At 37.8% G+C, this 23,398-nt stretch overlaps 5 protein-coding genes across 5 annotated transcripts; 2 read left to right on the top strand and 3 right to left on the bottom strand.

Annotated features, from left to right (window-relative positions):
* Positions 1-337: 337 nt before the first annotated feature.
* LOC125592584 lies at positions 338-4,126 on the bottom strand. The gene is made up of 5 exons (XM_048767839.1): positions 2,415-4,126; positions 1,788-2,319; positions 1,616-1,715; positions 1,204-1,530; positions 338-601 (listed from the first exon to the last, which is right to left on the bottom strand). The coding sequence occupies exons 1-5, from the start codon at positions 2,791-2,793 to the stop codon at positions 338-340; spliced, it is 1,602 nt and encodes a 533-aa protein (XP_048623796.1). The 5' UTR covers positions 2,794-4,126.
* Positions 4,127-10,922: 6,796 nt separating this feature from the next.
* On the top strand, positions 10,923-12,138 carry LOC106439150 (splicing factor 3B subunit 4). The gene is made up of 3 exons (XM_013880528.3): positions 10,923-11,252; positions 11,316-11,472; positions 11,813-12,138. Exons 1-3 carry the CDS (start codon positions 11,007-11,009, stop codon positions 11,917-11,919), a joined length of 510 nt encoding a protein of 169 aa, XP_013735982.1. The 5' UTR covers positions 10,923-11,006; the 3' UTR covers positions 11,920-12,138.
* Positions 12,139-12,206: 68 nt separating this feature from the next.
* Positions 12,207-17,831, bottom strand: LOC106439149 (subtilisin-like protease SBT3.8). The gene is made up of 10 exons (XM_013880527.3): positions 15,485-17,831; positions 15,298-15,389; positions 15,106-15,203; positions 14,805-14,960; positions 14,059-14,720; positions 13,889-13,977; positions 13,549-13,797; positions 13,350-13,464; positions 13,083-13,275; positions 12,207-12,988 (listed from the first exon to the last, which is right to left on the bottom strand). The coding sequence occupies exons 1-10, from the start codon at positions 15,599-15,601 to the stop codon at positions 12,417-12,419; spliced, it is 2,343 nt and encodes a 780-aa protein (XP_013735981.2). The 5' UTR covers positions 15,602-17,831; the 3' UTR covers positions 12,207-12,416.
* A 170-nt stretch (positions 17,832-18,001) lies between these two features.
* On the bottom strand, positions 18,002-18,400 carry LOC111209349 (molybdopterin synthase sulfur carrier subunit). The gene has a single exon (XM_013880530.3). It carries the CDS (start codon positions 18,398-18,400, stop codon positions 18,089-18,091), a length of 312 nt encoding a protein of 103 aa, XP_013735984.1. The 3' UTR covers positions 18,002-18,088.
* A 2,213-nt stretch (positions 18,401-20,613) lies between these two features.
* Positions 20,614-23,197, top strand: LOC111209407. Its single transcript, XM_022709292.2, has 9 exons — positions 20,614-20,728; positions 20,814-20,825; positions 20,940-21,021; positions 21,123-21,234; positions 21,318-21,481; positions 21,553-21,673; positions 21,743-21,967; positions 22,927-23,008; positions 23,124-23,197. The coding sequence occupies exons 1-9, from the start codon at positions 20,614-20,616 to the stop codon at positions 23,195-23,197; spliced, it is 987 nt and encodes a 328-aa protein (XP_022565013.2).
* The last annotated feature ends 201 nt before the right edge of the window (positions 23,198-23,398 follow it).

A 23,398-nucleotide genomic window follows, 5' to 3' on the forward strand; every position in this document is an offset into this window, starting at 1 on the left:
TACCGACGAAGCGAGTTCGTAGGAATATTCAGAAAATACCGATGAAGTAAGTCCGTCGGTAACTGAAAAAAAACTGACGACTTTAGTCCGTCGGAATTTCTAGAAAATACCGACAGATCCTATTTGTCGGTTTTGTAGAAATTCCGATGGCTAACTGTATCCGTCGGTATTCCTTTTTTAATTTAAAAAAAAACAATTTTTATAATTCTTAATTTAATTTCAGTAAAAAATTGATAATTTAGAATTTAAAAACATTATAGATAAATAAATTCAACATTATTATTATACATTAAAGTTATAAAAAGTAATAAAAAGTTCTTGAAAATTAAAAAAACAACTAAAAGTCTTCACCGAAGCGGGTCCTAAACCTCTGCAACAAGGTCTGGGTGAGAACATTGTTTTGCTCCATAGCCGTTCGGTTTTGCTGCAGCTCAACCCGGATTTCAGCATTATCCTTCTTCAGGAACTCAATCTCCGTATCCTTGGTCTTAATCTGCTCCATAAGCTCATTAACACGTGGATAGTGAGCTGAAGAAGAAGAAGAAGCCCCTCCGGTCGGACGAGCCAATCCAACATAACGGCCCTTTTTCCTTGGAACAACCTGAATGAGAAAGAAAAAATACATATAACACACATTGTATTCTCACAGTTTTAAAACTTTGAACATGACATATATAATCATTCAATCAAAACCGTATATAATCAATCAATCAAAACCATTCGATTTTTAAATCAACAAATACAATTTATTTTTTTAATTTAAAAATCTACAACGTTTCAAACCCATAATTTGTTTTTAGAAGAAATCTACAACGTTTAAAAGTAATTTGCAAATACATTCATAAAAGAGATATCTACTCTGCATCTGAGGAATTATCTGATGATGAACATGATAAATCTGAATCGTCTTCGTCAAACTCTCCAATCTCGCCGTCCTCTTCGGTTAATTGTTGTTGTAGTGGATCAAATACTCCTTGTACTCGGCTTCTGGGATTTATTGACATGACAACGATCCAAGGATCGTTCCTCTGCCTAATCCGCGGATAACGAATATAGCAAACCTGAAAAATTATAAATTATATAAGTGGAAGTAATTATATATGATTAGTTTAGATGGAAAATATATTTCAAAATACATACTTGGTCAGTTTGTGAAGCAAGAATGAATGGATCGTAATAATCCAGTCGTCGTCGCGAATGTACAGATGTAACACCGAATGCGTCAATGCTTACTCCGCGACCAACAACGTTGTCGTACCACTCACAGTAGAAGACAGTACATCTCATGCCAATCATTCCCGGGTACTGAATTTCCAAAATCTCGCGTACGTTACCGTAGTACACATCGTCTCCGGATGACGAAGAAACCCCATAATCAACTGTTCTCCTTGCAGTATTTTCCTTAAGAACTCTGAATGCATATCCTCGAGTGCAATATCTCAGATATGACTTCGCAACAAATTTTGGACCACAAACTATCTCACGTAACCAATCTTTAGGTGGGTGCCCAATAGCTAAACAATGGCTTACCTATAAAAACAAAAAAAATGTTTTCATTCATTAAAGATAATAAGTAAAATGATTAGCTACTAATAATTACTGATTAGACACTTACATAATCAGAAAGCCAAGTTGCAAAGTTGTTTTGCTTGAGTTGTTCGAGTTGTTTTTCGGTCGCATCCGGGTACTTTAAGCTCATCTCTGCCAAGTAAATACTGTAAAAAACACAAAATGTTAGATATGTGTCAAAAATATTGCAAATAATTCATAGTTTTAAATCTATGTACCTCTCATATTCAAGAACGTCTTCGCAGTTTGTAAGCAAATATGTGTGCAAATGAGCATGCTCAGCCACGGTAAGTAACCGATCCATTGACTTTCCACTATTTCGTCCAATTTGTGTAAACATGTTTGGCACATAAACATAATAAGTTGCCCTTTCACCTCTATCATCATGCCGTGCAGGTCTTCGACTTTTTGTTCGAACTTCTGATGGAAAGTAGTATTCAGCAAAGTTTGAGGTTTCTTCATTGATGCACTGAGCCACTATTGATCCCTCCACCTTGCTTAAATTCTTGACCTTCTTCTTCAGATGAAACATAAACCGTTCGTACAAATACATCCACCTGTACTGCACGGGACCACCGAGTGTCGCTTCTCTCGCAAGATGAATAGCAAGATGCTCCATAACATCAAAAAATGATGGAGGAAATATCTTCTCGAGGTTGCAAAGGATCACCGGTATTTTAACTTCCAAATTGCGAATACCATCTGATGTGAGTGATCTCGAGCATAAATCACGGAAGAAAGCACTTATCCCTACATACACAAAGAAAACAAATTCCATAAGCATATATATATAAGCATTAAAAAATAATATGACAATTAATTAACTATGTTAAATTTTAAAGTACCTGCGATTGCTTCATGAACATTTCGTGGCAATAGTGCGGAAAACGCAAAAGGAATGAGGCGCTGCATCATTACATGACAATCATGGCTCTTCAAGCCAGTAAACTTCCCTTCACTTTTGTCAACACAATTACGCAAACTTGATGCATAACCGTCTGGAAATTTAACACTGTGTGTTATCCAATCAAAAAAGTCTTCTTTTGCAGTTGCATCCAGTCGATATATGGGAATAGGACCTTTACCGTGCTCATCAACATGAAGTTCGGGACGAGCACAAATATCAACCAAATCCAGTCTTGACTTCAAGTTATCCTTCGTCTTGCCTTGGACATCAAGGATGGTGTTCATCAAATTGTCGAAAAATTTCTTCACAATATGCATGACATCTAAACAGTGCCGCAACACATGAGTCTCCCAATAGGGAAAATCCCAGAAGATACTCTTCTTATGCCAATTATGATTTTCCCCTACACCATAAATCGGTTCATGTCCGTTTCCACCCACGTCTGGCGTTCTATCTGCACCAAAATCTCTTAATTGTTCCTTCAACTTTTTGCCACTTACTTCTTCAGGTGGACTGTCAAACACCCTCTTGTTCTTTGTAAACAATGTCTTACTCTTACGATATGGATGATCGTGTGGTAGAAATCTCCTGTGACAGTTAAACCAACACGTTTTCCAACCATTTTCTAGTTGGAAAGCATCTGTGTTGTCTTGTCAATAAGAACATGATAGCCTCCCATGCGTGGTCCATCCAGATAACATACCATATGCTGGAAAATCACTTATTGTCCACATAAGTACTGCTCGCATCTGAAAATTTTCTTTCCGTGAAACATCGTATGTATGAACACCGTGCTCCCATAATAATTGCAGCTCATATATCAATGGCTGAAGAAACACATCCAGTGATCTCTTAGGATGATCTGGCCCGGGAACGAGAATTGAGAGGAACAAAAACTCTCGTCGCATAAACAAATGTGGTGGTAAGTTGTAAGGTGTCAAGATTACCGGCCACAATGAATATTGTCTTCCATGCTTTCCAAATGGGCTGAAACCATCTGTGCATAATGCAAGATACATATTTCTTACCTCAGATGCTAATTCTGGATATGTTGATTGAAAATCCTTCCACGCCTCTGCATCGGAAGGATGTGTTATCTCACCATTTGTTAAGTGCTCTGCATGCCATATCATTGGTTCTGCTGTTCGTTCTGACTGATATAACCTCTTTAATCTTTCAGTCAACGGCAAATACCACATTCGTTTGTATGGCACCGGAACTCTTCCACTCGTATCCTGATAACGAGGTTTCCGACAGAATTTACAATTCTCCTGGTTCTCATCTGCTCTCCAGTAAATCATGCAGTTATCGATGCATACATCAATCACCTGATACGGTAAGCCAAGACCAGCGACCAATTTTTGTACCTCATAATATGAACCAGGTGCAAGATTATCTTCAGGTAGAACATATCTAACAAAATCTGCAATCGCATCCACACATTCTTCAACCAAATTATAGTCAGTCTTTAGCGCCATCAATCGACTTGCGGATGATAAAGGTGAATGCTCATCTTTACATCCTTGATACAATGGCTGCTTAGCTGCATCTAACATTTCAAAAAATCTCTTGGCTTCTAGATTGGGTTGTTCTCGTTCTCCTTCCTCTTCACACGGGAAATTTTCTAAATTGGGTTGTTCTTGTCTATCTCCTTCCTCTTCACCGACGGGAAATTTTCTCCATATAAATCATATACCATCTGAATCTGTGGTAGGTTCATCTAACCTATCGGCAGTTTGAGGTTCGTTACTACTACCATACTCAAATCTGTCTCCATGAAGATACCAAATCTTATAACCACGTGTAAATCCTTTCAGATATAAATGACTCCATACTTCCATTTTTTTGACACATATATTATTCTTACAAGTAGAACATGGACATAATAAATACTTACTTGTTCTTGCTTCCGGTTGACTTTGAACCACCGCCATGAATTCTTGAATACCACGTGCGTATTCCTCCGTACGTAAATTTGTATTTGGATCCACATGAGGTTAATCTAGCCAAGAACGAAAATTATAAGCAGTCCCCATGATTTATATTGTTTTGTTGTGATTTGAATGAATGAAGGAGAGGTCGTATTTATAATAATCTGGAAAACTTCCTGACGGAAAATATTCGTCGGTATTCCCTCGGGAATAACAACGGCTAAATTAACGTCCAAAACCCGTCGGTGTTCCGTCGGTAATTTAAACGGATACTAACGGCTACATAATTCGTCGGTATTCCGTCGGGAAGTGCAACGGCTGTTAAATTTGTCGGTATTCCGTCGGGAAGTGCAACGGCTGTTAAATCCGTCGGTATCCCGTCGGAATATACCGACAGAATTCTGACCGAATACCTAAATAGTCGGTATTGCGTCGGTATTTTGTCTGTATGCGTCAATTTTTTGCAACGGTCATATTTTTGTCAGAATTTTGTCGGTTTTCTGTCGGGATCGTATGACCAAATACAGACGAAAGTATTCTGTCAGGATTTTCCGGCGAAGTTCCGACGAATTTGCCGAAATAGATTTCCGACAAATATTCGTCGGCATTTCGTCGAAAAATCCTGACAGATTTTTTTCGGTCGGTTTTTCCGTCGGGATTTTCCGTCGGGATTTTCCGTGTTTTCTTGTAGTGAGGGTTTTCTTGGCCCACAAATTTACGGGACTCGCGGGATGGGATGTTGCGGGACTGGGTTTTTTTGGGATGGGGCAAAACGAGTCATGCGGGATTATAAGGACCCGCGTCTCTTTTTCTTCATTTCTTGTTTCACCTGAAAAAAACGAGAGAGAGAGTGAGAAGAAGACAATACCTTGTGACTTTGGCAGAGAGAGAGAGATGAATTCTGGTGACGATGGTTCGAGCTCCGACGGTGTTCCGGTCTACACATCGTCAGAAATTATGTAGTAGAGGAGCTTCACGGAAAGAACTGATGGCAACAGTGATGGTGACTTCCACCGACATAAGCTTGTATCTTCAGTGATGATTATTTGACCTGTGAAGGTTCTTCCTCTCTTCTCCTTCGTCTTTGATCTACATGCATGCAATAAAATCATGTACAGAGCTCATGTTTTTTTCTCTTTTCAGTAGATCTACTTTTAATTGCATGTTCATTACCTCAAGAAGAAGGATTGCATTTTTTCTATATATTATTTATTCGATGTTATGGTGGTTCTTACTGGAAGAGTCGGTTTTATTCCAGAAAATCTAAGAATTCATGGAAAAAAAAAATTCGTCTATTTCGGCCTTTGTTTATACACTTAACACTAGGTGGGCGACAACTCCTTGCTCGAGTAAGTGGGCGACGACATGTAATAAGTGTGTGCGAGTGTAAGTAAATTTCAGAATTTTGTGTGTAAAATTCTCAATGATGATGCTTGTGGATAGTGGCGGAGCCAGAAATATTTTTGACTGGGGTTATAATATGTAAATTTAATATTTAAATTTAAGGAAAATTGGGCTGTATGACCATAAAAACGTCTAATTCACTGTCTAACCAATATACCTAACGTTTCTATACATGTCGTTATCTATATAAAATAATACAGTATTGCCCCTTCGTGCAACCGGCATAACCTGAAGAAATAAAAACTAAAAAAATTAATTATTATGTGTAAAACTAAATCGTGGCTTAACTGTGTTCACATCTTATCTTTTTATTTCCCTAGGTAACTTCGTTGAAGTTGAATGGTCTCCGTCACCGAGTTGCTCCACATCGTCACCTCCATCGGATTCATTGGTTTTTCCTTCTTACTCACTGGTTTCAAGCGCGCGCTCAACTACTCTTCTGAAATTGAATTTCACACGACGGCGTTACAGTTGCAGCTGTGAATAGTGCAAACCCGTACCCATTTAAATTCCAACTGTCTATTCTTCTCAGACGAATTAATTACTGTATGTTTTTCGGATTTTAACTTTCGATTGTCTTCATCTCATGTTGTTTTATTTCTTGTTTGCGCTATACTCAGAACTATGGTACTCTTTAGGTTAATCTACAGCTTCGTTGCCATTGCCCGTCGTACTTGCTTTTGGTGGACGAAGTTCACCAATTGATTTAGGGTTTGGGTGATTTGGGGTTGGGGTTTCCCTGGTTGTTATTACTTTTTGTTAAATTTGAATTGTGCTTTTTTAGCAGATATAGGTGTAGTTATATAGGTTGTTGTATGGAATATAATCTTCGATAGTTTGACTTTTTGGATATAGTATGATGTCTTTCATTCCTATTATATTCGAAATGGTATAGGTTTGTCTGCGTGTGAACATAGTACGAGATCATTCATTACTATTATATTTGTAATGGTCTAATATAACTATATGTAAGACTAATTTATTTGAGATGGAATTAAATGGTTACTGCTCCACTATTTCGTCTTCCATTATACTTGTTTGCACTATAAAACATCATATCTATATAAATAGAGTAAAGTACTATGTACTAACCGTGTTTACTTCTTACCTTCATCGTTCAGGTTTGGCATGGACGATTTAGGCTTTCTGAATAGATTGTTTGAGACAGACGTTGAATCCACTGGAAAGAAAAGGATTAACAACTATTCTAATCCTCGTTGGATTGGGGTGATCAAGGGTGCATTAGAGGATGAGGACTTGGCTATGCTGAATTCATCACAGTTTGGGATACATTAATGTACATTGTCTTTTTATTGCAATTACATTTTCACCTTGTCTATTCTATATGACTCATGTGGAATGAAATGCATCTTTGGTGTCAGCTCGAAACTTTTTCTTTTGGTTGACATTGGATAAGAGTTGATATTCCGTGGAAAAACGGATTTAGTTTTTGGATTATTGGTTTCGAACTTGGGGAATGCATTACCTACTTCCACTAAATCATAGACGGCTCAAATCTTTCAGAATTAGTGAGATGCTGTTTCGAATGCAACTACATTTACCATGTTTCTATTCTCCCTTTAAACATATAATGAAAATGCATATCTTTGGTATGATGGTTCTATACGGTACGGTTTACTATCACTTAATTTAGCTTACCACTTGGTACTAGCATTTCTTCCATACAATCATAGACATTTCATAATTTCACCAATATGTACTATGTTATTTATTTTGTTCTATTCTATTTGGGTTAGAGTTTATATTGGGTTCATGGTTTATATTTGTGTAAGAGTTTAGTGATTATAATTTAAGGTTTAGTATTTAGAAGGTGATGTGGTATCGTTGAGGTCAACATTAACTTCTTCCAAGCAATCATAGACATTTCATAATTTTACCAATATGTACTATGTTATTTATTGTTCTATTCTATTTGGGTTAGAGTTTATATTTGGGTTCAGGGTTTATATTTTGGTAAGGGTTTAGTGATTAATAATTTAGAGTTTAGTATTTAAAAGGTGAGAGAGTATCGTTGAGGTCAGCATTAATTTCTTTCATGCAATCATAGACATTTCATAATTTCACCAATGTGTACTATGTTATTTATTTTGTTCTATTTTATTTGTGTTAGAGTTTATATTTGGGTTTACGGTTTATATTTGGGTAAGGGTTTAGTGATTATAATTTAGGGTTTAGTATTTAGAAGGTGAGGAAGTATGATTGGGGTCATCATTAACTTCTTACATGCAATCATAGACATTTCATAATTTCACTAATATGAACTATGTTATTTATTTTGTTCTATTCTATTTGGGTTAGAGTTATATTTGGGTTTATGATTTATATTTAGGTAAGGGTTTAGTAATTGTAATTTAGGATTTAGTATTTAGAGGTCGAGGTGTGATTGGGACAAAGTTTAGTACCTAGGGTTTGCAGTTGTGATATGTTTAGTATTACGGGTTGTAGGTGAAGTTATAATCTTATACTACTTCAGTTATATAGAATAAAACATTTGGTATATCTATGTATGTGACTAATAAAAGTGTAACGTGGATGACTCCTTCTTCTTTCTAATAAAATATTTAAGACATACTTGACTATGTATTACATAGACTACGTGGACACACAGAACACATTTTTACTGGATAATGGCAAAGAAGAAAAGTATAACCGGATGAATTAGGGTGTTAAATGTTAGTTTATTCATTATGTCAAAATAATTGTTATTCACTTAATTTGTCTTCTAAATATGGCTAGTTGGCAAATAAACCCTAAATTAAATATATATATATATATATATATTATTACAGAATTTTCTTTTTCAAATTTAATGGGACATATGAAAACTTACACATAAATTAGTGGGATCCTATATTTTAACTAAATATTATAATAATTTTAGAAAAAATACATCAAAATTTTGTTTTCTCAGTGTTTTCACGTCCGACCCGGATCCGCGGTCGGACCGGTAAACCCGGTGACCCAGCATGTATTCCGGTTTGAGTTTTAAGAAATATCCACTATTTAAAAACCCGGTAAAATCTGCAAAACCCCGTTAAAACCCGGAACCCGGACACCGGTTGAACCAGTGGATAACTTTTATTTATTTTTTAAAAAATTGTGATACTAAAGTCGGTTGGATATTCCAAATAAAAGGATTAGGTTTTCAGTTTTTCACTTATCAATTTCCTAGTATTGTCTTTCTTGCAGCTGTCTCACATACTCTGTATCCCCAACTAGGTTTATAGTTTTTATTTGTTCATGATGATATGTTTTGTATGAATCAAAGTCATGAGTCTTATTCTAATTGTTTATGCAATACCATATGACATGAATCATGTTCTGCGTGACTTTTTTTTGCTGTGACTATTGTTTTGTTTAATCACAATGATGTGTCATGTTCTGTTTGTTTTGTACAACACTATATATTTCCTTTGTCCCATGATTTTTAAAAAACTTTGTGTATGATTTTTACAGGCAATGGAGACTGAACCTGAGGAAAACTACGAAGAAATAGCTGTTGCAAACCGTTCGGTCCGAGAAAAAAAGATATTGCATGGTCCTATGTGATTCAGTCAAACGATTCAAGATGAAAACTGGTTTTAGAATGTGGATTTTGTCACAAAAAAAAAACTAGGAGGTGGTATTAATAGGCTGAAACATCATCTTGCTGGTATGAAAGGGGATACTGATGCATGTACGAAGGTTCCGGCAAATGTGCGATTTAAATTTATGCAAACACTGAAGAAATTGAGAGCAAGAAGCGAAAAAATATTCAGTTAGATGATTCTAACTTAGTTTATTTTTATTATTGACAATCTATTACAATTATTACAATTTTGATGTTTTAGTTTTTTGGAATTAAATTTTGGAAGTATTATTCATATTAGATTTTCAAATATTTATTTTTAATAGTTATATATAATTATATATTAATTTTAATGAATTTATTGACCCATGGTTATTCCGCGGTCGAACCGGTGACCCGGAAAATACTCTGATTCAATGTCCGGGTCGAGTTTCAAAACATTGGTTTTCTCCAATTTTAGTGGGGTCACCTGACCCCACAATCTTCTCTCCAATTTTAGTGGTTTCAAAACATTGGTTTCCTCTAACCTTTCTCTAAGAGTTTTCAAAGAAAGAAATCAGGGTCAGGGGCCGGTGGTTTCACCACCGCCGGTCACGTCTTTTCTTTTGTATTTTGCTTTTTGTGTGTAAATATTAATAGGATCTTCGGCGTAGTCCAATCCTTCCTTCCGTCTGCGGATTACTTCTTAGGTTTTAGCCGATTTATATCTTCGCAAGGCGATGTTTTTGTTGTGTGTTTGAATAAACATCATCTACTCTCCGGTTTTAGTTTCAAATTCCGGTTGTCTCTTTGAGCTCTCATCTTCTCCGATGGTTATCCTCAAACTCTATTACTGGATGAAGTCAATCTTTGTCTTTATAAATCTAGGCAAAGTATTCAAAAGGGTTAGAGTTTTGAGTTTTGCAGATTAACCTCACCGGTTTGTTTCAACTTAAGAAAAGCCAGAGTTTGCTTCTTGCAAATGTTTTGGCAATAGTTGGTACCAAATCGTTTGAAGGTATTTGGAGTTCTTCACATCCAGAGGAAGAGATTGGACATTGAAGAAACAGAGGCGCGAAGGAGAGTATTGGTTTCAGATCTACTGGAAAGGTATTTACCGATCTTCGGTGATGAGGAAACAAAAGCAGGGTTGAAAGAACAGAGTCTTTTGCGGTGAAATCTTCACAAAGTCGACGGTTGTCGTTTCACGGTGTTGACGGTTTCTGCTTCACGACCTTGACGGCTACTGCTCTGTGTGTGCATGGAGGACATTTGTTGTGTGAGGATGATGCTCCTAGGTTATTCTAGAAATTGGGTTTGGACTTTAAAATTTAATGTTTTCTCTATATGGATCTTTCATTGTATTCTGAAACATTAGGGATTTAACATTAATGAAAGTTATGTTGACAAAAAAGAAAAAAAAAAAAAAAAAAAAAAGAAGGTAAGTGTAAACCGAAACCACTAGACCGATAGGTAATCTTTTGTCAAAATGAAAGGAAATTACAATTCCAGCCCTCTTGAAGCTTTTCGTAATTACCTTCTCAATTTCACAATCAGTTGACGGAAACGAATCTCGGAACAGCATCTCTTTCATCGTCTCCTCATTTTAGGGTAATCATCAGCGTCCATGTCCGGGAACACCAATTGTACCGTGTACATAGGGAACTTGGACGAGCGAGTAAGCGATAGGGTTTTGTATGATATCTTGATCCAAGCAGGGAGAGTAATCGATCTACACATCCCTCGCGATAAAGAAACTGAAAAACCAAAAGGCTTTGCGTTCGCAGAGTATGAGACTGAAGAGATCGCCGATTACGCCGTCAAGCTCTTCTCCGGTCTTGTCTCTCTCTACAATCGAACTCTCAAATTCGCCGTGAGTCCTCCCTCCTCCTTTCTTTGACTTTGTGTGGTGCTGAGTTTCGCTTGTGGATTTTAGATATCTGGACAAGACAAAGCACAGTCAGGTTCAGGTCACAGGACAAGACCTCAGTCTCTGAGTTTCGATCATTCGGATAGAACTCATCACCATTCGGAGAGATTCTCATCACAGTTGATGTCTTCACCTTCCCCTATGCCTCTTGGTTACACTCAAGGTTTGTTCTTTGTTGCTCTTATCCAAAAAGAAGGAAACTTTTCTTAGATACAAAATTCGTAAAAGCATTGGCACAAAGTAGGCCAAAATGTACATGGCTGCCTCAGTCTTGCCGTGATTGTTATTACGAAACAGAGTATTTAGTTTGCATTAACCCTAGTCTCTCTTGAGAATAAGGTTAATGCTGGAAGATACTTGTTTATTGATAATAAGATCCTGGAAGAATCTTCTTTCTCTTGTTATTTGATACCACAACGTGTAAGTAAGGAAGGGACTTTTCGGGTCACCCTAATTCGTCTTTCTAAGTATGAGACTTGATGTAGTTTCTTGGGTCTTTGCAGAGCCACCTCCGCCAGGGGTTTCAAATGGAGCCGGTTTGGAGTACAGCAGTAGAAGGGTTCTGAGTTCGGCACTAGATATCAACCATTCAAGACCCAGTCGCTACTGAGACCACTTTTCTTTGCTTTTTTGTTGTTGTGAAAAGAACGAACTAGAGGGAGATGAAGAACTCGTGATTGTAATCATCCAAGGAAGTTTAGTTCAACTGATGTAACCTTTGTTTTTCAGTAAAAAGACGCATCTTTCTGTGTTGTTTAGAACAAAGGGAACGTGATTCAGATTTGAAACCAAGTTAAGGGAACTGCATTTGCTGATGCATTAGCCACCATTTATTGGAGGCATTTTCTTTGAGACAGGGTAAAATAATACCTAGGAGATCCAATAGGCAATAATACCTTTTTTTTTATAAAAACTGGGGATTAGAGAACAGAGCAGAAACTTCCATCGTTATTAATTATTCAACTTTGTTTTTTGCCGGTGACCCTGTATATCCCCCGGTTAAATTACGAAGTTATTATTCAGCATTACATAAATAGTTGGACACATACAAGTATACAAAGCATAATGTCAGTACAATCACAAGAATAATAGTTACTAGAGAGAAGTTCAGTTCTCATCATAGTAATTTTGCAGAATCTGGGTTCTCACAGACAAAGGAATTGTAACGTTGTGCACATAGTCACTCCAAGTCAAGCTTCCAAAGTAATATCCTGTGTTGGTTTTGTGTGTGGCCGAGACTCTCACTTGGAAAGAGACCTTTTTGTTGGTTGAGTTGAACACTAGCGTTTCTGGTGTCACAGTCACTTGAACTCCAAATGGTGGCTCAACAGCTACTTTATAGACTGAGTCGACTGGTCCAACATTGGTGAGGGTTCTGGTGAGTGTAACTTCTTCTTTGAGGTTTGGGACCGTGATAGAAGGCAAGTTGAAATCAAGTACGGAAGGTATGGGATTCGAGCAGATTGTTCCTTTACCCACAAGCTGAGAGATTGATGACTCGTTATAACCAACAGTGCACATGTAGAGAACATAGTCTTCGAGGCCCAAGTCATATACAAGACCTGGTTTTGCTGCTTTCTCTGGATTCACAAGACCTCCTCCATAGTCGAACGGATCAGCTAGCTTCCGGGGTGACCCTTCTGCAAAAATCCGCTCTCCAGATGGATCTGTTCTCCAAGCTGCATAGTTATTAAAACACATTTGTCAGAATAAATATGTTCTTAAAGAGTTGACTCTATTAGTTGTCTTATCTTTTCCAAAGAAGGCAAGAACCTGTAGTGACAATGGCTGATCTAATGGCAGCAGGAGACCAATCACGGTGTGTAGCTTTGAGAAGTGCAACAACTCCTGAAATGGCAGGAGCCGCCATTGATGTTCCTGAGAGCATAATGAATCCTTGGTCGTTGAAAGTGGTGTTAGTGTTTGTAGCTGCTAGTATGCTCACTCCTGGTGCTGCTATATCTGGCTGCATTGCCACACATGATATGTGATTAAAAGCATCTTGAGACAGACAAGTTATGTGCATGGACTCTGACGTACTTTAAGGATCGCAGGGGCAATTGAATTAGGTCCTCTTGATGAGAACTCAGCCACCTTCGTACCAACGGGTTGTCCAATGAGTGTTTTAGAAGGTTGTATCTTCACAACAGGCGATCTGCAAACCACAACAAGCACATTATCCGTAATACAAGAACCAGAGTTTGATCACATTCTTCTCTCAAAGCTCATGTCTTCATACCCAGTGGAACGTATGTAGAGAAGTATATTTGTCCCCAGCTCGTAGTCAACAGCAACACAAGGGAAATCATCTAGACATGGGGAGAGAGTGTCTCCTGGGTTTCTTGCGATAATAACTCCAACACCACCAGCATTCTTCACATAACGTGCAGCGCTTGATACAGCCCCGGAACGTTTCGATGATGTGAAGCACAACACAACTTTCCCCTCCATTGTACTATTAGAGTTGAAGAGAAGAAGCTCACATGTACTGTATTACAAGAACCAGAGTAAAGTTAGCAAATGATTTATTGAACAATAAACATATATTATCCTAATAAGAAACTAGCTAGAGATATTACCCATAGAAACTTTCATTGCTGTTCCCTGGATTCTCTGGGTAAACCAAGCTAGTGAAACCCAGTTCTGGACCTGTGTACATTGCTTGACCCTGATAAAGAACTCACAATAAGACATTATTATTTGCTGTGTAAACATCTTACACATGGTATAACAATGTATATAATGTTACCAATATGACTTTATTGTTCCCAAGTGTAAGAGGTGTGGGGAAGGACCGGTCTAAAGTAGTTGCAGCCACTGTCAAGATCCAAGGAGCCGCGTTTCCCACAGTCTGAGCAGCTGGGCCAGAGTTACCACCTGAACAAACAACTGTGATACCCTTTAAAACGGCATGGAATGCCCCTGTAGCTATCGCATCTCGAACATCAGTTTCTGGGAAGTAAGGAACTCGATAGCCAAGAGACAGGGACAAAACATCAACACCATCATGTATAGCTTCATCCATAGCTTTCAAGATGTCAGCTGAATAACAACCAGAATCGTCCCAACAAGCCTTGTACATTGCTATTCGAGCACGAGGGGCCCCGCCTCTCACCGTCCCTCCGGCAAGGCCCTTGTAGCTTATGCCAGGCAAGACCGAACCACCAGCTATGGTAGCGACATGCGTGCCATGACCATCATAGTCTCTAGGGGAAATAAAGTCTGGTGATTCTGTCTCGTTGAAGCTTTCGTTCTCCGCAAGAAACCCATTGATGAAATATTTGGCTCCTATGAGCTTTTTGTTGCAGTGAGAGGAGTTGAAATCCTCTCCTGATTCACAGCCTCCTTTCCAGTGTTTTGGCACCGGTCCAATACCATTGTCGTTAAAGACTTCAGATTCTGGCCATACTCCTGCACAATCAGAATATGTTTTTTTTTTAATTGATTATTCAGAAGCAACAGGACATGTATGTACAAATAAATTAACACTCCAACCTGTGTCCACAACGCCAATGATAACTTCTTCACCCATATTACTGTCATTTAGAAGATTTTTCGGAGTGGCGGCTGAAAGTCCTAAGTAGTCCCACGTACGAGTTGTTGTCAGTTCGTAGAAACTATCAGGTGTGACGTGAACCACCTCAGGTAAATCTGTTGCCACATAATTAGCAGTGAGAAACATTTCAGATGTGTTTGACGTGGCAAATGAAGATGGCATGTAGATGTATGACGTAGGTGTTTTTCTTACAAGAAAGCCAAGAAAATATATGAGACTTAGAGACATGATATGTGGTACCTGCTATTTGTTTGGCTTGAGATTTGGTAAGCTTGGCTGCAAAACCTGAGAAGCCATGTCGGTAACTGTACACCATAGAATCATGAGCATCCTCTTTACTGTAATCATGGGAACAAACACAAAACTCTAGAAATCTGAGTAACAGTTTGAGGCATTAATATAAACTTGGGAAGAGAAACTAGTCTCACATACCTTCCAAGAAGAGACCACAACATCTGATGATGAGAATCTGTGACAAACTCAGGATCATCATGCTGCTTCTCACCCAAATACACTATATGAACCTATTATAGTTTACAACAACAGAACCAACTTTGTTAGTCTACTGGTGTCTGCTTATGTTACTGGTCAAAAAATAATAATAATCATTGTCTAGTACCTTTCTGTCCGCACCAGCTCTTGCCTCGAGACTGCTCTGCCCATTGAGAATTATTAGCAGAGTTAGCACCACAAAAATTCTGTAATTCTTCATTCCAAGCATAAAAAGGAGTCCCATTTCAAATCTCAAGCCACAAAGAAAGAGAAAGAGATGAAATGTAATTGGAACTAATATCGAGAACTCCCAAACATTTATAGAGATGACTGCTCAAGAAGAGTTTGACCAAGAATGATTCTGCTCTACTTCTTGGAACTGTTCTAACTTTTGATTGTTTGAATCTCTTATTTTACATCAAATGTAGAACAACAAAGAGCAGACACACAAAATCTAAAGAATATGTCAAGCTGTGTGTCTTAGTCAACTAAATTATAGTTTATTTTGCAAAGAATGGAGCAACAATAAACAGGGAAATGAACATATCTCAACGAAGTGCAGTTGGTAACTACAACAAGCGAATAGATGGTGCAAAGACATCTTCCTTTGACCATAAACTCAGGTTTCCATGCTCTGTCAAGCTTGCTTTGCTGCTCTTGAGGGTGGGTGCACGTAAGCAAGCGTTTTGACCGGAGAAATGGGTAACTGTTTAGGTTCAGAATTTTACTTGGTATGCACCATGCTTATTCCTTTGTTCTATAGGAATCAGAAAAAGTCTAATATGACATTGAGAAAACAAATAAAATATTTTTTATTTTCTTAATATTGTAAATTACATGTTTGAAGTAATTTTAGCGGAAAGGTACTCTACTGTTGTTATATTTGACCAGTTCTATTTTGAGTTAATTACATGCAACTAAACCCAACACACTTGCTTAGTATATGTGGTAACTATGCATATGACATAGTTATGGCCCATAACTTATGGGCGACCTTACCCTTTTTGTATAAAAGATGATGGTGTAAAATAAGGCTGCCAGAATTAGTACCACAAGAACTGATATTCTTTAATTTTTCATTCCAAACAGGAAAAGAAGTCTCATTTGTTAATTCAAGCAACAAATAAAGAAATGTAAAATACTTGGACAATGTTCTTATCGATGTCTACTCAAGAAGATTTTGACCAAGAACGTTTTTACTTCTTGGAATTGTTCTTACTTTTGATTGTTTGAATCCGTTATTTTACATCATAGTTAGACACAGTAAAGCACAATAACAAAAAATCTAAAGAAAATGTCAAGAAGTGTGGATTAGTCAACTAATGTATAATTTATTTGCAGGGGATGAAACAACCAACATGGCAATGAACATATCTAAACAAAGTATTGGTAAGAATAACAAGCAAATGGATGGATCAATCAAAAGGCAAATTAAGTGTAAGCCAGTTGGGTTGGCTTTCCTAAACCTGAAACTCATGTACTGATCAGTAAACCTTGCGTGGATGGTCTTGAAGGGTGTAAGGAAGCTAATAAGTTTAGATTCGTAATCTCTCTTATCTCTCTCTTACTTTGTGTATCTGAATTTAAAAAATACATCAATCTTAACTGTGGATTGCATGTCCGGTCAATGATGTAATGCATAAAAATGTATGATGGGTCCGGAGAATTGTGTATTAAGAATCAGGAATAAAAAAATTCGGTCGATTACAAGAACTAGAGATGCTCGTCTATACATGTCGCGGCTTTGCTTCCCCCTGCGTACCTCATCACAGATCAACACACCGAGTTTACTTTATCTGGTTTTTGCAAATGAGAATTCGATGCTCCCTCACTTCCACGAAATCTCTTCCTGAAGCAGACACCTTGCATCATATCAATACACTTGTTTCTTGTTTGGTTCATCTACTTAACATCATTGATTAATTCCTTTGGTGTCTTGTAATATATATCTCAAATCCTAATGTGTGATAAAAAGTGATCCTACCCTGCAAGTGTTTAATACAATTAGACTCCTCTGTACAATGTATATATCTCTGTTCTCGCTTTCATACCTCCTCCGTTTATTTCTCTATCCTCTATCCGGGAACGGTACCAAAGCGTACATGATCAGGGAAAATAAACAGTTCCATATGTTTGGTCGTTGAGAACCAGACAATAGATCACAATCTCTAAAAGATGCACTGAAGTTTTATATCTCTCACCAAGGAGTTAAACACCAATAACAGGTGCAAGAAATCGATGTTCTTTGCATATAATATGTAATAGCGCAAACTGCAGAGAACTTTTACGGGAAAAATTAGCTCCCTTTCTAATATATACAAGCGTTCAACTAATATTATAAGAGCAAATACTTTCTCTTGTCTCATACATTTCCATTTTCTTGTGTACAAAAGGTTCGTTTCTTTTACCTGATTGGTGGAACAAAGAAGAAAATCGAAAAGAAATGTATTTGGCTACTGGGTTATGATAATGTGGCTGCTTCTTTGCCAAAATCAACAGAGAGACTACAAAATCAATACACAGAAGTCATGATTGTAGGAGAAACAGAGCAAACTGGAACTAATGTAACCTTTTTCTCATCAAAAGAAAGATTTTTTTTTTGTTTTTTGTGTTGTTTAGAACAAAAAGTAACGAGTTTTTCAAGTCTTTTAACTGTTACATTTATGATTTTATTGCCAATGAAAATACAAAACCCCAAGTTAAGAGGATTTAGTTACAAGTACAAAAGGCATTAGCCACCACTTATTGGAGGTATGATGGCCAACTCATCTCGGTGTTTAACAATTGCCGAATCAGTTGTATATTCCTCGTTCAAAGCAAGAACCACGCAGCTGCGTACGTCTTCTAACTTTGGAAACTTGATGACCAATTCGTCCATACATTTCTTTGTTGTACTACCTGATGGCATCTTCAGTTTTAGATCAGGCACACCCGTGAGCTCACGCGCTCTGGCGAATAACAATACTTTGATCTCGATTGATGAAACTTCATCGTTTACAATCTTTGAAACCTCTTTCTTCGCTGCTTGTCCTGTAACGTCCATGGCCAAAAGGGAAGATCCCCACCAAAGCACCTGACAAAAAGAAAACACAAGGATTAACAGTGGTTGAGTCCTAAACAGAAGGAGAAGAGAAGTAGAAAATCTCCAACTTTGATCTACGCTCCAATTCGATTTCCACGCATCGGAGTTGCCTTAACAAGAAACCTTTATTTCGTTGATTTCAGATACCATCGCTTTTAATTTCTGAATGTAAGGATATAAAGAGTTACCGGGGGTTGATTAAGCGAAACCGTGAGATTCGATCGCCGGAGATTCCAGCGACGGAGGCAGCGTGTCGATTTCAGCGGAATCGCAATCCGGCGGTGAGAAACCAACCACGAGGTGAGGTGATGTTGTTTGGTCAGCGTCGACAATTTTCTTTGGTTTATGTCTGACCATCAAGATGTTTAAATTACTGAACTGCCCCTCGTTCCGGAGATAGATGATGGTTAAACGGTTTAACTTAAACCTGAACTCCTTCCGAATTTTTCAAGTAATCCGTATATACTAAATCACAAGTCGCACGACGAATCCGAATCTCAGCTTGACAAAAAAATTTAAAACAAACAAAAAAATCAATATTAATTACTTGCGTCCACTTAGCTTTAATCTCCGTTGGGTACTTTGTGTGTTAAGATACAAAGTTTCCTCCCATTAAAAAATAAAGTTTCATCACCATTTCTCAATTGAGGCCACCGCCTCCACTATTTTCACGTAAACTGCCTAGAAATCAAAACTCTATTAAAAGGAGAATACGGAGGCTTCTTACGTACGCCACCTAGGATTGGAAATTCGACCAGTAATATTCAAGCAATTAGACATATCATCCGTCTATTACACGACTTGGGCTTCGTCTTTCTTATTTTGTATTTGGTTTTGGGCTTCCTAATATGCCTTCTTTTATTTTACGATTAGGGCTTCTTCCCCTATCTCTGTCGGCACAATTCTCTCCTGTAGGCGATGAATATGTTGTTCTTCGCTCACCTTTCATCTTCCAGATCTTCTCTTTCTCTTCTCACCGGAACCGTTTCAACACATACTTTCATCTTCATTGCTCTCATTCAATGGATTCTTTTCATCTTCCTCTCCATTACTCTATTTATAAATCTCTATTTTTTGCGTCGATTACAATTGATTTTCTTCTCTCATACAAAATCCCGATGGAGCCCAAAGGAAACTCACCGAACTCTGGCGATCGCAATACCAACAAGAAGACCGTCGCCTCCTCCGCGACTCCAAGGCCAAGCCGGAAGTCTACCGGTTCCTCCGACACCGTGATGAAACCTAACGGGAAGTCTCCTGTTTTGTCTGCTCTCTCCTCCGCGCGTGGCGATCAAGTGACTCCAAGGCCAAGCCGGATGTCTACCGGTTCCTCCGACACCGTGATGAAACCTAACGGGAAGTCTCTTGTTTCGTCTGCTCTCTCCTCCGCGCGTGGCGATCAAGTGATGCTCTTTAGAGATGTTTCATTCGGCCCACACGAAGCCGACTTAAGGTTTCGACTGATTCATTTCTGGGAGGCTCGAAATCCAAACTCGAAAACGCTCATTGGACAGGAGATGCTCCTCATAGATGAAGAGGTTTGTCTGTGAATCATTTACTACTGATCCCCTTTTTAATATTGCTCTAATATTGTTTGATTTCTATTTATCGACTATCTCAAATGATCTGTAGGGGACTGTTATTCAAGGTTTTGTTCCAGCGGGTCGGGTTGGGACATATGAGCTGGCTTCTGGTTCTGTTTATAAGCTAAGCCATTTTTACGGCTCCAGAAACAAAGCTCAGTATCAGGTTACGGATCATAGCGCCACCGTCACATTTTCTTGGAATTCTGAGCTATCGGTTATTGATAACCCTCCGGTTGCATTCCAGGAAGATAGGTTCAGGTTCTACAGTTACGAAGAGTTTCAGGCCGACTGCGACCGCAAAATTAATCTTTATGGTAAGCACTGTTGATCTTTATACTTAAATCATTTGGTTTTCCACCCAAATAACATTGTTCCTTTGAATTGTTCTATCTCAGACTATGTTGGCCACATGAAGCTGGTGGATGGGCAGGCTATCACTGAACGTATGGTCCTCGACGAAGTTGATATAGCAGAGAAGCGACATCTATGTGTTCATGTTTAGACACATGGGTAAGTTTGTTCAAATATTAGACGCGTTTTTGTGTGTTATGTCTAACACATTATTTATACTTGTGCAGCGGGCCAGTAATGAAACTCTATCTATGGGACCATGCAGCATCTGAATTCTGCGAGAAATTCAAGTCGTATGTAAGCACTCCAAGCGTTATTTTGGTCACAACAGTAAACCCTAAACATCTTGGAGGTAAGCATTTCGTTCAACTACCGGATTAAGTCACTAAAACTATATTGTCTCATTATTTGTCGTAATTGGTTGTGTACTCATATAGAACGTATGTGTGGTAACTCAAACTGAATTGTATTGAGACATCTTTACTGTTATTTGAGACCGTGGTCGTAATTGGTTGTGTACTCACGAGTTGTATGGTAGTAATTAATTAATGTGTTGTGAACAGGAACCCTTGCTCTCACGTCGATGTCATCATCTCGAGTGTTTATGGATGCTGATGTCCAGCCTAGCAGGGACTATCTTGCCTGGTATGCATTTTGGTATTCAGTTAGAATTTTCATTGAACTACTGTTTTGGTATCTCATGCGAACTCAGCACTGACTTTTTTTTGGTTTCCCCGTTTTCTCAGGTTGAGTTTCAACTCAGATATTGCTAACAAAATTGATGCAGAGGTTGTTACTAAGCCTGAGACCGCAACTCTAGCGGAACTTTTCTCCTACATCAAACTGGAAACTGCTAAGGTACAATAGTTGTTCTGTCTCACACTTATTATGTTATGCTTCATTGTGTATTAATATAATTTATTTTATTTTCAAAATGGGAGGTTGCGTGGTTCGAATGTACAGCAACTATAGATGATGTCGTTCGTGGTTCCGCTTGGTATTATATTTCATGCGGTGGGTGTAACAGTAAGGCAGTCAATGGGCCTACCTCTCTCATTTGTAACAACAAGAAATGTGACAAGAGTGTTTTTACAGGCATTCCTCAGTGAGTGTCCTATATACAGTTTCATCTATATGTTTTTCCCACCGCTAATATCTAATCGCCTCTCATTGCAGATACCTCACGAGGATTAATGTTTATGATAAGAGTGAACATGCAGTTTTCGTGATCCTTGGTGACGCCGGCAGAGAGTTGACTGGAAAACATGCATCAGAATTAGTTGCTAGTTACTTTGAGGTAATTTCAAACATATCTATACATAGCTCCAAGTTAGTTGATCTTACATATATTTTTCTTGAACGTTAGTGTAATGAGGGCGTAGAGGCTGATCAGTGCGTGCCGGTGCCGCAGGCTCTACTCGATACAATAGGGCAGACACATAAATTCATTGTGGAAGTCTCCGATCTTAATTTCTCAGGGAAGACCCAAACCATTACTGTCACGAAGGTATTCCCACCAGAGGCTCCACATCATGTAGCTCTCTTGGAAGAACACGCTGTTCCATCAACATCTGATGATGTCTTGAAGTCTGTAAGTGAGGACTCCGGTCCTATCTGAGGTCTTGATGGTACTGTGGGTGAGAGGGTTAGGAAAGCCTCTGATGGTATGGAGTCGGATGAAGCCAAACGTCCCAAGAGTGGCTAATACAGCTTTATCAATCCTCTTATGCCATGATTGATTTTGCTGCAGTTTAAGTTCTGTTTTATGTTTACCATTTTTATCTTCAAACTTTTGTTCATTGCATGCTTTCTATGTTTCTTTTAATACACTTTCCCTTTTATGGTTTTATATTATGTTAGTCTTATTTTCCCTTACTACTACGCATACATTCAGACTTTAAAATAAGGAAGTCATTAGGATCTGATTTTGTGATTATTACTGAACAACGTATATGTATGATCACATCCAATGCTAACGTCTTTGAAATTACATATTTATTAAATCTTTGATAGACGTGGTTTGGTCCATAAGTTTAGCACTTATCATCAATTAGAATAAAGTAAATTTGTTACTATATACTACTTCCAAAAACGTAAACAGAGCAATATATGCAGATCTTATATCCTAGGGAATAACTTCATTATTTAGTATAAACCAAATCGAGTTACATATTTATTAAATCTTTGACCTACGTGATTTGGTCCATAAGTTTAGCACCTAGCATCAATTATAATAAAGTAATTAAGTAAATTTGTTACTATCTACTACTTCCAAAAACGTAAACAGAACAATATATACAGATCATATCTCCTAAGGAATAACTTCGTCTTTAATATAAACCAAAGCGAATTACACCTACCTCCGTCTTTCAAGAAACACCTTTTTTCTTGCACAATCAAAGAAACACCTAGATTAATTATTCTCTCATACCTTCGCCATTGGAACCGACAATTAAGCTAATATCAAGTCAATACCCCAAAAGCCTCCAAAGTGTAGGTGTAAGAATTTACAATAAGTCAACAAATTTCTATACCTATTCCTAATTACAGATTTATGAACAGATTGAGTCTAAGGATCACAAGATCGACAGAATGGAGAACCCACCTCCTAACCCTCCTGTCCAAATTGCAGGTAACACAAATCTTTATTTTTAAGTGTTAGATAATTTGTAAAATTTTAAAGTTATATAATTATGTATTTTTACACATGATAAATATGTAATTTAATTATTGTTTACGTTAAGCAGACTCTCATTTAGCTAATCAGACTGCTTACAAAGCTGCTTGCATATATCTAACGTATCAATCACGTAAACCATAACCGCACATTGTTCCTATTCAGTGATCAAGCATGATCGTCTTCACTGAATAAATTTGAAAACGATCTTATACTATATACAGCTAAGCTGTTCAAAAGTCATTTATAAACTGTTAATGCTAATCTATAATTTCCTACACACAAACTTACCCATTTGTTATTACCAGGCACTATATACTCTAATCTTCATCTAATTAAAGAGAG

Source organism: Brassica napus, chromosome C9, assembly GCF_020379485.1.
Source record: "Brassica napus cultivar Da-Ae chromosome C9, Da-Ae, whole genome shotgun sequence".
NCBI classification, from domain to species: domain Eukaryota; kingdom Viridiplantae; phylum Streptophyta; class Magnoliopsida; order Brassicales; family Brassicaceae; genus Brassica; species Brassica napus.

Coding starts and splice junctions, on each gene's coding strand:
- LOC111209349 (XM_013880530.3), bottom strand. CDS start 18,400: ATGGACGTTACAGGACAAGCAGCGAAGAAAGAGGTTTCAAAGATTGTA.
- LOC106439149 (XM_013880527.3), bottom strand. CDS start 15,601: ATGGGACTCCTTTTTATGCTTGGAATGAAGAATTACAGAATTTTTGTG. Junction 13,978..14,058: donor GGAACAATAAAGTCATATTG/GTAACATTATAT, acceptor GTTCTTTATCAG/GGTCAAGCAATGTACACAGG. Junction 13,276..13,349: donor TTGCCCCTGCGATCCTTAAA/GTACGTCAGAGT, acceptor GTGGCAATGCAG/CCAGATATAGCAGCACCAGG.
- LOC111209407 (XM_022709292.2), top strand. CDS start 20,614: ATGAAACTCTATCTATGGGACCATGCAGCATCTGAATTCTGCGAGAAA. Junction 21,674..21,742: donor TAGTTGCTAGTTACTTTGAG/GTAATTTCAAAC, acceptor CTTGAACGTTAG/TGTAATGAGGGCGTAGAGGC. Junction 23,009..23,123: donor CCCTCCTGTCCAAATTGCAG/GTAACACAAATC, acceptor TACGTTAAGCAG/ACTCTCATTTAGCTAATCAG.
- LOC125592584 (XM_048767839.1), bottom strand. CDS start 2,793: ATGCATATTGTGAAGAAATTTTTCGACAATTTGATGAACACCATCCTT. Junction 2,320..2,414: donor TGTTCATGAAGCAATCGCAG/GTACTTTAAAAT, acceptor TTGTGTATGTAG/GGATAAGTGCTTTCTTCCGT. Junction 1,716..1,787: donor GACGTTCTTGAATATGAGAG/GTACATAGATTT, acceptor TGTTTTTTACAG/TATTTACTTGGCAGAGATGA.
- LOC106439150 (XM_013880528.3), top strand. CDS start 11,007: ATGTCCGGGAACACCAATTGTACCGTGTACATAGGGAACTTGGACGAG. Junction 11,253..11,315: donor ATCGAACTCTCAAATTCGCC/GTGAGTCCTCCC, acceptor TGTGGATTTTAG/ATATCTGGACAAGACAAAGC. Junction 11,473..11,812: donor GCCTCTTGGTTACACTCAAG/GTTTGTTCTTTG, acceptor GGGTCTTTGCAG/AGCCACCTCCGCCAGGGGTT.